At 48.4% G+C, this 13296-nt stretch overlaps 1 protein-coding gene across 2 annotated transcripts in view; it reads left to right on the top strand.

Moving 5' to 3' along the window:
* Positions 1 to 13296, top strand: part of PRKCB (protein kinase C beta) — a 322491-nt gene that overhangs the window by 254908 nt on the left and 54287 nt on the right. For both annotated transcript variants that reach the window (XM_032843947.1, XM_032843946.1), the window contains exon 10: positions 5727 to 5900. In XM_032843947.1, coding sequence (XP_032699838.1) covers positions 5727 to 5900 — 174 coding nt within the window. The remainder of the gene's footprint in view (positions 1 to 5726; positions 5901 to 13296) is intronic.

Below are 13296 nucleotides of genomic sequence, written 5' to 3'. Positions count from 1 at the left end.
TTACTCTGTTCCATTCATTGAGGCTGTCGCAGAGAACTGCCCAGGTTCAAGGGGAGAGGGCAGAGACTCAGTCTCTTGACTGAGGGGTATCCGATCTTTCTAAGGACGGCCAAACATCACTTCCTTCATGACATGAGGAAAGAAGCTCTCAAAAAGGCCTCCAAGAAGGGCCAAGAGGTTCCTATTGACAAGCAGAGCTTGATGAGAATATCATGGAACAAAGAGAAGTTTCCTTCTTAACCCCATTAATGACTGTGGAGAAGGTGTTAGGAAGATCAAGACAGGAGTCTGTGGGACCTATGGATACCTCCTGAACTCCATAGTCAATGAATCAATTTTGATAGTACCTCAGTGTTCCACAGATCAATGAATTTGGTGATTAGAATCATGGGGAAGACAGATGCTTGTTAAAATGCAGACTCCCAGGCCATACTGTGGGGCTTCTGGGGCTTGGGATCTGTGTCACCAAGAAGTACCCCTAAGGGACCTGAGAGAGGCAAGGGGCACCGTCCCGTATAGAGAATGGAACCTGCCTTGTTTTTGGTTACAGACCAACCCGCTGCTGCTATTGGGCTGCCTGACATTTTAATTTTTATTAAGAATTTGAGCCACCCAAACAGTAATTTTGTCTTACAGGATCCCTCAGTAACAGAAACCTGCTCCAACTATTATCAGTAAAAATGATCAGTCTGTTGGAGAGATGGAGGTTTTCAGTGGGAAACAGTCAAGACTTGTGAGAAATTGGATCCAGGCACTGGAAAGCAAGGCCTCTGCTCATTCCCCAAAACGTCAGTTTCTTCTTTCCTGCATGTGGTAGAGAAGCACCACTGCAGGCAGATCTTTGTGGTTCTCTCTTCAGGGGCGCAGGGCTGACTGGGCCCGGAATCCTATTGCAAGTTCTTTGGAGGGAGAATCTGATTGGCTCAGCTTAGGTCAGGAGCTAACTCTGATCCAATCAGCTGTGGCCAGGTGGGCCCACTGCCCAATCAGAAGGTTCTTCTAATAAATTGCAAATTCTCTGGGGAGAGAATCTGATTGGCTCAGCTTAGGTCAGGAGCTAACTCTGATCCAATCAGCTGTGGCCAGGTGGGCCCACTGTCCAATCAGAAGGTTCTTCTAATAAAGAGTTGGAAGAATTGAGAGGCATGCTAGGATTAGCTTCCAAATGAAACTGATGCCACTGTGATTATGTAGGAACTTTTATTTTTCTAATCTGACTTGAAACACATGTTCTAGCAAACAACTGGTGCCCAGCTCATTGCCATTCACTGGTTGGTTGGTTGGTTCGTTCATTCATTCATTCATTCATTCATTCATTCCTATTGAGGTATAGATGGCACACAATATTCTGCTAGTTTCAGGTATACAACATAGTGATTTGACGATTGTACACATTATGCTCTGCTCACCGCAGTGTTACCATCCATCACCACACAACGTTATTACAACATGGTTGACTATATTCTCTACGTTGCACTTTTCATCCTCCTGACGTATTTATTTTGTGTCTGGAAGCATGTATCTCTTTATCCCCTTCATTTATTTCGTCCATCCCAGTACCCCCGCCCCTCTGGCAACTACCAGCTTGTTCTCTGTATTTATGGATGTATTTCTGCTTTATTTGGTTTGGTTTTTAGATTACTGGTACAAATGAAATCATATGGGATTTGTCTTTCTTTGACGTACTTCACTTAGTGCATTACCTTATGGGTCCATCCATAGTGTCACCCATGACAAGATCTCATTCTTTTTCTGTGGCTGAGTGATTTTCCACTGTATACACACGTGCGCGCACAGACACGCACAGACACACACACCCACCCACACACACACACACCATTTTCTTTATCTATTTATCCATTCATCTGCCGGTGGACTTTTAGCCATCACCTAATTTTATTTAAAAAAAAAAAAGTGTGTGTGTGTGTTTTTTTTTTTAAGAGAGAATGTGGAGGTGCAGAGGGAGAAACAGTCTTAAGCAGGTACCATGCCCAGCACAGAGCCCAATGCAGGGCTCGATCTCACGACCTGGAGATCATAACCTGAGCCCAAATCCAGAGGCAGACACTCAACTGACTGAGCCACCCAGGTGCCCCTACAAAAAACATTGTATTGGAGCACAGCCATACCCATTCATTTCTGTGTTGTCAGTGGCTGTTCTCCCACTACAATAGCAGAGTTGAGTAACCGATACAGAGGCTGCCTTGCGAAGCCTGCAGTGTTTTCTCTGTGGCCCTTCAGGAAATGCTTCCCGACCCTTGCCTTAGAATCTCACTCAGTTCTGTATCTAAACTGTTCCCCAATGTCCCATGTGGGTCATTTCCACTCTCCTCCAGCCAGCACGGGGGCATTTCCGGACCTTGGCTCATTTGCATACCACTCCCCTGATGTCAGAGGTGCTACGTGGCATTGGTTTATTCTTCCTTCTACCCGTGTTCTTAGGACAGGGCAAGGCACCAAAGTCTTTACTCGTCCCTGTTGATTGACTTAAAAAATTTCTACAGATGCCACAGTATTTCCTAAGGTGTGAAGCACATTGCACTGGTGATTTGTGTTGGTTTTTTTTTTGTTTTTTTAAGATTTTATTAATTCATTTGACAGACAGAGATCACAAGTAGGCAAAGAGGCAGGCAGAGAGAGAGGAAGGGAAGCAGGCTCCCTGCTGAGCCGAGAGCCTGATGCGGGGCTCGATCCCAGGACTCTGGGATCATGACCTGGGCTGAAGGCAGAGGCTTTAACCCACTGAGCCACCCAGGAGCCCCTGCACTGGTGATTTGTAAAGTGATTTGAGGTTCGTGCCTGAGATTGTTTGGAGGTGGTACATAGATGTGGTACTAAATAAAAGGAAATCACATCGTGATAAATTTATTCTCTCTTTCTGTTTTCTATCATCCCTTCTAATGACTTGAACAAGATGATCTCATCTGAAGACAATATGCATGCCGTTAATAGTTTTCTAACATTTGCTAACACTGTTTTTTCCTTTAACAAGGAGAACACGCAGGGGCTGGCTTGGAACCTTCAGCAGCTAGCAATAGCTAGCTGGAATTTCCTAGCGCGGCTTCACTTTTATTTATTTTTATGCTGATCTTCCATTTATGGCTAGTGATACTGGCTTGCCATTAATAGTGGTGATCCACAGTTTCCTTTCTCAGATAAATTTAGTTCAGTAAAAATGTGACTAGGTTTTTAAAATACGAAGCAAATACCAGCTTAGGTGATAGGAGAAGATGTTAAAAAAAAAAAGGCACATGAATGACTGATCGAAGTTTGGGAAGCTTGTGTTAAAGTAACTGACATAGGCACAAAACAGTCCTGGGGCCCAGAGCGGGGAGTGACCCATTTGGTCTCAGTGCATCGCTGAGGGATAGAGAAGAAAGTGACATCCGAGCTGAATCTTTGATTTTCTGGGCAGTGAGAGAGCGTGGAAGGAGACGGTGGGATAGAAGACTCAAAGGAAAAGAAAGAAAATGATGTAGTCCTGGAACTGTGTGGCTTGTGGGAGTCCCCGAAGGACTGTACGCACTCGAGCAGCATGGGCAGGGCTGCATTTTTATAGCAGTTGTTAGCTGGAGCAGGTTAATGTCTCTGAGCCTTGGTTTATTTATCTGTAGAGTGGGGATAATTGAAACAGCTGTAGGATGTCCGCCCTGGCCCTGGTGCCTGGGGAATTCCCAGCCCTCTGTCCTGCTTTTCCTCTAGGTAGGAGGCTAAGATGTCCCATCATGACCCCGTTGGCTTTCGGGGGTGTCTGGGGCCCCTCCCCTCTGTCTTGGGCAGTCTAGGAGTGGATGTTTACAAGTGTGGGTTTGTTAGATGATGCCTTGACCGGTGGTGATAGGTCAGTGGGGCTGTCCACACTCAAAGCTGACTCAGCACTGAGCCCCTCCTACTGCACTTGGGAGGTGGGGGCAGGGGGGATCCTCAGCTAAAAGCTCTTCTTTCTACCTTCAGCCCCACCGCCCCTGTGTCTTCTGGCCAAGTCACTTCCCTGCCTCCTCCCTGCACTTGCCCCATGCCCAGCATTCTCTGGAATCTGGGAGCAGAAAGCCCCTGTCTCTACCCGACTCTTCACATCTTAGAATACTGACCGCCTAGAGTCGTGTTTCTGCCTCTGTGAGGGCTGGGCGAGGGGAAACAGCCCTTGGGGGTCAACGAGAGACCGGGGGAGATGGGAAACATGCTGAGGACACATAGCCTGGCCCGTTAAGCTCCGCTCTGCTCTGTGTGTCTGCATGGGCACTGAGTAAATGCCCAGAAGGTAGGATTTGCTCAGCTTGGCAGCCCTTTCTGTGGTGGGGCCAGAGGGGAGAAGTCGAGAGCTGTCCTGTGGTAGAGAAGTGTGTGCTGGGAACTTCCGTGCTAAAGGCTCTGAATTCCTGGCTTTGCATTGCCCATGGCTACCCTGACCGTGGTGAGAGCAGGAGACAGGGCCTCTGTATGAGCTGGTTGGCTCAGCCTCGAAGCTTCCATGCAGTCAGACTCTTACCATGAGGATAAGAGCTGAGTGGAGGGTGCCCGGCTGCCCTCCTACCTCGGAGAGCCTTCCAGGCATCCCTCCCTCTGGCCTTAGGGCTCTGTTGTGTTCTCTGGTCCCCCAGCTTGTCAGGTAGAAGCATTTTATTTGCTTGACCACCTAAACTCCTTGAGGATTTTTCTAGAGCTCTGGGCAAGTACAGCGTTTAAAGGCAGAGACTTTAGAGTTGGACAGACCTGAGTTCAAATCTGGTCCCTCTCTAATTGAGTTTGCTGTGCGACAGGTTTCTCACCCCCCGTGAGCCTCGATTTCCTGTAAGATAGGTTTCTTAATGGCACCTGCCTTCTTGATTCTTACACAATGGGATGAGAAGTAACAAATGAAAACCACTCCTTGCCGGGCACGTTGATAAGTGCTCAGAAATGTAGTGGCGACTGACGTGATCACCTGCCAAATGCCCGACACAGTGCTTGCAGTAAATGCTTGTTTCAGTCTGATTGCTTCTTCCTCCAGGAAGCCTTCCCAGAAGCCCCCAGGCCTGATCAAGCCTCATGCAATATGGTACTGCCCTGTGCTTCTTCTAAGAGGCTTTTCGGTAACAGTACCTACTGACCACTGTGGCATCTGACATGATATGTCCTGAGCCACACCAGTTAACATGCTGGGGTGGGGACCACAACTGCATAGAAGGAAGCTGCAGGACAGCAGGAGAGGATGTTCAAATATGCTAATCATCTCTGTGATTAATATCTGAAGTCTTTCTTCCTCTGGATGGCAGGGTCGGAGAACATGCCTGCCTATTTATGGCCATATTCCCAGTGCTTTGCAAGCTCTTAATGAATATTAAATAATTGAGTGAATAAGGCAACGAGTGTTCCACATTCAGTGTTCTCAGGAACACACTCGCGCCCTCCTTCAACAACTATTTATCGAACATCTACTATGTCACAGGCACTACTACACCAGTGAAGAAAACAAGCAAAGACACTTTCCCTCAGGCAGTTTGTATTCTAGCCCTGGGGGCTGGGCACCCCCAAGGGATCAGTATTCGCGTGTTGCTGTTGGGACCCTGCCTGCTGACTGGGTTCAGCCGTTCAAGGCGTGAGGTCTGTGGACAACATCATCCCATGAGTTGGTGTCCGCAGACGGCATCTGGGCAGAGCTTGGAGTGGATTTGAGTGAACGCATCCTTCCCTGCCAATCCCCCGGGCCCTTCCAACCACCCTGACAGTCTTCCTCTCTTTCCCAGGTCATGCTCTCCGAGCGGAAAGGCACGGACGAGCTCTACGCCGTGAAGATCCTGAAGAAGGACGTGGTGATCCAGGACGATGACGTGGAGTGCACGATGGTGGAGAAGCGGGTGCTGGCCCTGCCCGGGAAGCCGCCCTTCCTGACCCAGCTGCATTCCTGCTTCCAGACCATGGTAACTGCCCCCGGGGGGAGGGTTCTGGCCATCCCTTCCCGGGTGCTTCACCGGCCTTCGGCCTAAGCCCTCCCAGCAGCACCCACCCCCATTTTTCCACTCTAGAGACAGGAAGATGGGGTGCCCGGGGGACGCTGCTGAGAGTTTCTGAGGCGGCCACTGAGAAGCTATTCCCCTAGGCAGACGCTATCACAATGAAGATAAAGGAACTCGGGCCATCGGTTTAATAACCAACAAAGCAGGGTCTTTCTCAGACAGCCAGAGGTGACTCAGGGACAGCGACTGAGAACTTTCAGTCTCACGTATGCGATATTATGGCAGAGCTTGTGGAGGGGAACGAGTGGGAAGGAAAGGAAAGGGCGCGTGTGCTTAGATGGTTACCGTCTGCCCTTCAGACCCTGCGGTCAATGCTCTCATGCATTCTGCCAGTTGTGCGGACTTCCTGAGGGGGGGGTTGTCTGAGAACACAGCCTTCCAAGGACCCCCAAGGCGGGGATACAGGGGCTCGTGAGCACAGAACTGTGACTCGCAGGAAGAGAAGGGGACGTGTGTGTGCGATCTGCTGTTGGCTGATTTCAGCTCTATCTGCGAGAGCAGTGGCCATCCCTTTAAGGAACCTTTTACCTTTTACCTGCTCAAATGAGACCCTGGCCTCCATACCAAGGGAGGGGGGTGGCCAGCTCCCCAGTGCAAAAAGGTACAAAGTTCATTCTTGCCTCTGGGGCTTCTAAGGGCCAGTGGCCCAGTGACTTAAAGATGCTTTAAGGGATTCTTGAAGATTATTTCGAATCTGTGCAGTTCTCACTACGCATGCTAATTTTAGAGCCCACCCCCTATGTGAGATGGGATGCTTTTGTATGTTGCATATAATTTAAAGCTTGGGACTTCCTCTCTCCTCCAACATCACCAAGTCCTGTCCTCTACTAGGTTAGATTCTACACTCCCAGCCTAGAAAGATCCAAATCTGGCCCTGGGGTGGGTTTTATCAGTGCAGACCACTCATCGGGCTTAGAACTGCCGTATGTGAAAGGGGCAGAGCTGGAGGTTGGCTCCTTCCCTGTTCTGAGAAGTCTCTTGATGCATTTTGGGGTCAGACGGACCTTGGTTCAGATCCTGGCCCTGTCACTTACCGCTGGGTGGCCTTCGGCAAATCCTAAAACCCGTCCGGCCTCAGTTTGATCATCTGTAAAATGGAAGAACTGAATGAAGCTGCATCCTGAGGTGGTTGTGAGGAGGGAATGAGATTCGACACGAAAAGCCTTTGACACAGTGCTTGGTGCCGGGCTGATGCTCCGTGGATGTTCCTTGCGCATCTCACAGACAGACCGCATCCGTTTTGGCTTTGACCAAGTGTTCAGGGATAGAGCCAAGCAAACTAGGTCCTGTTCTTGAGAAGTTTATGTATGGTCTTGGAGCAGAGGCAACAGACATGGGACAGTCACCAAACAGTTGCAGTAGGGGATACGGTAGAACCTGGAGAAGCAAGTGGGTCCCCAGATTGTCCCCTCATTGGCAATATGGCTTCCGTGCTCTCAGTGATATGATTTTCTAGTGGGGTCAAGTTCTCATTCCCAGACAGTCTCCCTACAGCAGGTCATCGGGGGAGGGCACATTTTAGGCAAGTGTGTTTAGTATTACCTGCAGGGACTTGGTGTGCCAGCATCACGCTGGGCTCTCCTGGGGGCTGGGCCTCCTAGAAAGTCCTTCATACCACTGCAGGCACCAAGAGCTGGGGTCGTGTTTGCCAAAGTACGGTGCGTGCATCCCTGTGCAAAATGGTCCTGGGTACGAAGGGTGACTTTGGCTGGTGCACGGATTTTAAAATTACGTTTACCTTTTAATCCGCTTTAATTCTGAGTGCCTCAAGGGAAATGCTTCCGTTTGGTGTCAGCACACCTGTGCCATCTTTTTTAACACTTCCCTTTTTAACACCGAGTACCAGGCTTCAGGTTCTGAGCTTTGGCAAACACCAGTTTCTAGGTCATTGGTTTGCTTTTATTTGATATATATATATTTTTTTTTTCTTTTTACAGATTTCTTCCATTTATGATAGCACGGTAAAGTCTTTAAATTTTTAAATGTTGAGGTATTATAAAGCAAATACAGAAAACCACACAAAGTAGATGTCTTAGTGATGAGTTATTATAAGATTAAGTTCCTCAAACCAACCGCCGGCCCGGCTGAGAAGCAGAACTTTGGCCAGCCACTCTGGAATCTTCTTCACGTTTGAATCTCTATCTCGCAGCCAGCGGCCAACTGCATAGCTTGATTTCCTTGCGTCTTTACAGTTTGATCACTTGAGTCTTATCAGTCTCTTAATACGATAGTTTAATCTTTCCCATTTTTAGAAACCGGCTGTGTCTTCTAAGCCTTTTAATACAGTGATTTCTCCCCTCCATCCCCTCCTTTTATCTGTCCCTTCATCTGCTGAAGATGGTGGGCTGTTTGACCCGGAGCAATTTCAGTCTGGATTTGGTTGACCGCACAGCTGTGAGGCTCCTGCACGTGCCCACCCACCTCCCACCCCGCCACTGTCCTTGGTGTTTTCCTGCAAATTGGTAGCCAGACCTAGAGAATTGGCCAGACTCAGGTCCGATCCCTTTGGTAAGAATGGAGAAGGTGCTCTCTTTCAATCAAAGGCGCGTAATGTCTTGTGTCCCTCTTTCTGGGACGTTGGCAACCGCTGAGAGTTTGTTGCCAACCACTAACACATGGTGCCTCGGTCCCTTAATGGCTGGTATCGTCTTCTGCTGTTTCTTTGCCAGGCGTTGGTTGGAGCGCCTCTAGGAAGGCGGGCTGCCCCTCCTCTGTTGCCTGGTCCTGGTGGGACCATTTTTTTTTTTTAAGATTTTTATTTATTTATTTGACAGAGATCACAAGTAGGCAGAGAGACAGGCAGAGAGAGGAAGAAGCAGGCTCCCTGCTGAGCAGAGAGCCCAATTCGGGCCTCGATCCCAGGACCCTGGGATTATGACCTGAGCCAAAGGCAGAGGCTTTAACCCACTGAGCCACCCAGACGCCCACCCTGGTGGCACCATTCTTGTAGGAAAGGCGGGATCAATGCTTGATTCTTTCCTGTTATTGGACAGTTTGTCATGAATTGGTTCATGATTATGCTTCCAGGGTGACTAACATTTGCTTTTAACATAAAACTGTTTCCTAGAAGAAGCGCATCAAGGTAAAGAAAAACATGAAGTGAGCTAAAGGTCGCATCCTACGGGGTCTTGGCACAGGTGGTGAAGGTCACTCCAGAACTAGAGTTTTAGGGAATTAGGTGCTAAAGGCACTCAGGGGTTGGCAGAAACCAGACCAAACCGGATTCTCAAACCTGTAGCCTCGTTCATCCCACATCTACTCTTCTTCCCATTGGGGTTCCCCAGGGTCACTGACAGACATCAGTAGATCAAGAAGAGATCTTGTTCTCAAGCAAGGGGCTGGAACAACTTAGAGCACAATTTCAATTTCAACTGAATGGATTGAGATGGGGAGGATTCGTCATGTGTGACTAATATTAATTCATTAGTAAGCAATACATTCGTTAGTAATTAACCGCTTAAAAAAATGATAGTAGAGTGGATTTGAGGTGATTCTCTTCATCCTCCCCTCCCCCACTCACTTGTATTTCGGTATGCTTTCTGGCATTCAAAAGCGGGGATGAGGTTCACCTGGGAATTGTGCAGTGCCCGGGGTCCCCTCAAGGGGGTCAGTGGCTTCGAGTCTTGTGTGCGGACAGAAGCCCCATGTTGGCAGCCAACCCACGGTCTCCTGATCCCGCAAGGCCAAGGATGGAACAGGTCACCATCTTGCTGGTGCAGATCAGATGAAGTCACTACCTCTCTAAGTCTCTAAGTCGCTACCCTGTTGTGTGGGGAAAATGTACCTTCAAATGTCAAGTGTGCTTGGCTTGAGGAGACGCCCTCAGTGGCCCGCCGCCAGAGTCAGAGACCACTGGGGGCCGAGCAGGTGCCCCTCCTGTTCCCCCTTCCCCCAGCTGCAGATAGCGTTTTCGAGCACCTATATTTTGATTTTACATAAATTAAATATACGTCAGAGACACAGTAATGCCTGTGACACGTGAGGCACAGGATTACACTCTTAAGCCACATGATAGCCTTTGGATGGGTCCTGTCTTCAGCCTCTAGGACAAGCAGACTGAGGCCACAAGCAAGTACATTTCAGGGTCAGGATTTGAACCCAGGCGGCCCGGCTCCCCTGAGCTTTACACTCAACCCCTGCAGCGTGAGGTCTTCTGAATGTGTTGAGTGTGACTCATTGGGCTTCTAGTCCGTCTCACAACCCTGGGGGCAGAGCCACCAGCAGCCAGCCTGTGTGCGGGCTCCAGCAGAGGGCCTGAACCCTAACCTCCCTCCTGCCCCCCGGCTCACCTCGCACCTGCTCAGTGAAGGCTCCTGGTGCCCCTCGGCTTTTCCCTCTCTAGTGTGGAACTGACTTTCCATCCGACCATCTACCATGGGCGGACTTGGAGCACTTCGTTTCCTTTCTAGCCTCGCCAGACAAATCTTGCAACAGAAGGGATTAGCTGTCATCTCACATTGCAGGAGAAACCTGGAGGCTCTGGGATGTTGGGTGGTTTTCCCTAGACACAGCACAGCGTCCCAGGCCCACTAAACCCAGAGCCCAGGCTTTTGCTAGTACATGATGTGGAATTGCCGACTGGCCTTACTGGGGTTGATAAAAACAGCAACAAGAAGCAGCGGCTAGCATTGTGAATGCTTCCGCATGGGTCACTCAGCAGCGACTCTCCCGCCGTGTCCTCCCAACACCTCTCCCGGCAGACACCATGACTCTCCCTGCTTTGTAGGTGAGGACACCGGCATCCAGAGATGTTCAGTCACTTGTGCGACGTCACGCGGTAGATAAGCACCAGCACTGGGATCCGTTCTACAAGACTCCAGAACCCCAGGCTTGCTCTCCTGCCCCTGCCTTAACTCCAGGTTCCTTTTCTGAGTGTTTAAGCCATTTTTCCATTAAGTCATGATTACATCCGACTTCCACAAGAACTCGGTAAGCAAGGGCTGTTCCCATTTCGGTACAAAAGAAACCAATCCTCAGAGAGATGAGTCGGCTGGCGTACAGTTGCTAAGTGGCGGGTTTTCTAATGCCCCTTGAAGATGTTCTTTCTACCATGCAAGGATCACCTCCTTATCCTGCAAAGATCTGGCCATGATTGGAAGGTTCTATGGTGAGAGGGATTTTAAGATGTAGGGAGTGCTGCATTTCTATGAAGCAAACCATCGTCAGCGCGGCTCAGGTGGGCAGCACAGCTCCTTTTCAGGGATGGCCCATGGAGCTGGTCCTCTGGCTCACACTCCTCTTCTAGAATTGCACAGCCCCTGACTCCTGATTGGGGGTACATGGGAGAAGGCAGGCTGGGCTGGAACAGACAGTCTCTTATCTGAAAAGTCAGATCATTCCCACCAGTAGACGGAGGCTACTCAGGCTTATTGATTCTGTTAGCAAATATTTATTTGTTGAAATAAACTATGTGTTAGGACCCAGCTGCCTTCTTGTGAAGGGTGCATCAGGGAACAAAGGAGATAAAGTCCCTGTTCCTTCAGAATTTACATTCCCATGGTGAAGACAGATAATAAACCACAAGAACTATTAGGGCTAAAGAGATGGCATGGGAGAGATGCTGTTTTTGATCGGATGATCAAAGAGAAGTCTTTCTGATAAGGATGACATTTGAGCGGAGACCAGAGCAAGTGCGGGGGCAAGGCATGTGGCTATCTGGAGGCAAAGTGTTCGAGACAGGAGGAGGAAGAGTGAGTGTAAGGGCCCGAGGGGGGAACATGCTCAGCGTGTTTGAGGAGAGAGAGGAGGCCCGTGAAGCCCAAGTTGACTGTCCTTTTGCATCTTGTGACCCAGAATCCCTTTATGAATCAGCTACTTTTAAAAAAAATGACAAATCTAGTCTAACGTGCTGCAAATCTGATATGTTTTCCTTGTGAGCAACTTCGAGTTTTGAAGATGAAAGATCCCTAATAGAATTAAAAAAAAAAATCCTGAAGGTGGTCAAAATAGATAAAAGGGAAAAAGACACCCACCGCTATGCAAAACAACTTTTGTCATTCTTAGAATGATGCAAATTTTATTTCCAAAAAACTTATTTAGAAAAAGCAAAGTTCCATCGGAAGCATTCTCCAAAAATTGGATTAAAAAAAATTGGATGAAAAGAATCTCTGATTCTTTTCATGGCACAACGTTCCCGAAAATGAAAGGTATTCAATTTTATTTAAGAGATGATTCTAAACATGTTATAACTGAGTATGTACATGGAAAAGAATCAGAAAGAGGCACAGACAAATCAAAGCATCGATTTAGGGAGAGGTCCGTAGATAATTGTCTTCATTTTGAATTTATAGGATTTCAGAAATGTCTATCATAAAACAATTTAAAGGTGTTGAATGTGCCACAAGATGGCCAAAGGTAATACCCAAGGAGATGGAAAATCCATCAGAAAGAAGCTGAATTTTAAAAATTGCTCACTAGATGAGCCGGGGTTTAGGCAAATTGTTCTAGAAGCACAAAGGGATAAGCATGAGCGCCTCCGTCAGAGAAATCTGGGTCTGTGGTTAGTGGCTGTGTGACCTGTAGAAAGGCACGCAACAGCTCTATTGATTTCATCATCTTTAAAGTGAGCATAATAAGAGAGGATCTAAAAAGATGATGTCCCACGTGCAGATAAACAATGAATGGAGGTGACCTGTACCAATAGAGCTGGGTTTGAGGGGCGCCTGGCTCATGGGTTCAAAGGATTATGTTCCTTCCAGTCCTTCTGCAGTTTTTCCCAGGGACAATTGTCAGCCTGGCACATTCATGCAATTTCCCAACTGCCAGTGGGCACAGGCAGTTACGTCTCCTTAGCAAAACATCTATTTTAAATGTTTTCTTTTCAATTGAACATATGCACTTCTTTTTTTTTTTTTAAATAGAATTAGATTTTATGAGTCATTGAAGGACAGAAGTTACTTCCTCCCCAAATTTGCTGTCGTCGTGGTCCAGCAAGAACTCAGTTGCAAGGCACGCTGGGAAGGACGTCAACCCAGAATGCACTGGGGGACGGGGACGGGGGTGGGGATGATTCCATTTGTAGGGCTGGCCCCTGATGGTGTGTCCGTCGAGCACCAAGAGCATCCGAGGGGTCCTGGTAACTCGGGATTGGCTCAGGGCTGGCAGCAGTACCCAAGGAGGTGGTTTGATGTAAGGGTGTGGCTGTAGGAAGCCCTGGCATAGTCTCATTTGGCAATGGTTGGGTTGCTCCTCCAAACTATCACATGTTGGGGAAAAAAGAGAGACAGAATTTTATTGGAAGGAGACAACCCAAAGGCAAAGAGGTACCTGGGCCTTGTGAAGAACTAAAACTTCAAGGCTT

Source organism: Lontra canadensis, unplaced genomic scaffold (genome assembly GCF_010015895.1).
Source record: "Lontra canadensis isolate GAN:19392208 unplaced genomic scaffold, GSC_riverotter_1.0 scaffold146, whole genome shotgun sequence".
Classification (NCBI taxonomy): domain Eukaryota; kingdom Metazoa; phylum Chordata; class Mammalia; order Carnivora; family Mustelidae; genus Lontra; species Lontra canadensis.
This window is presented reverse-complemented; position numbering and strand designations above follow the sequence as displayed.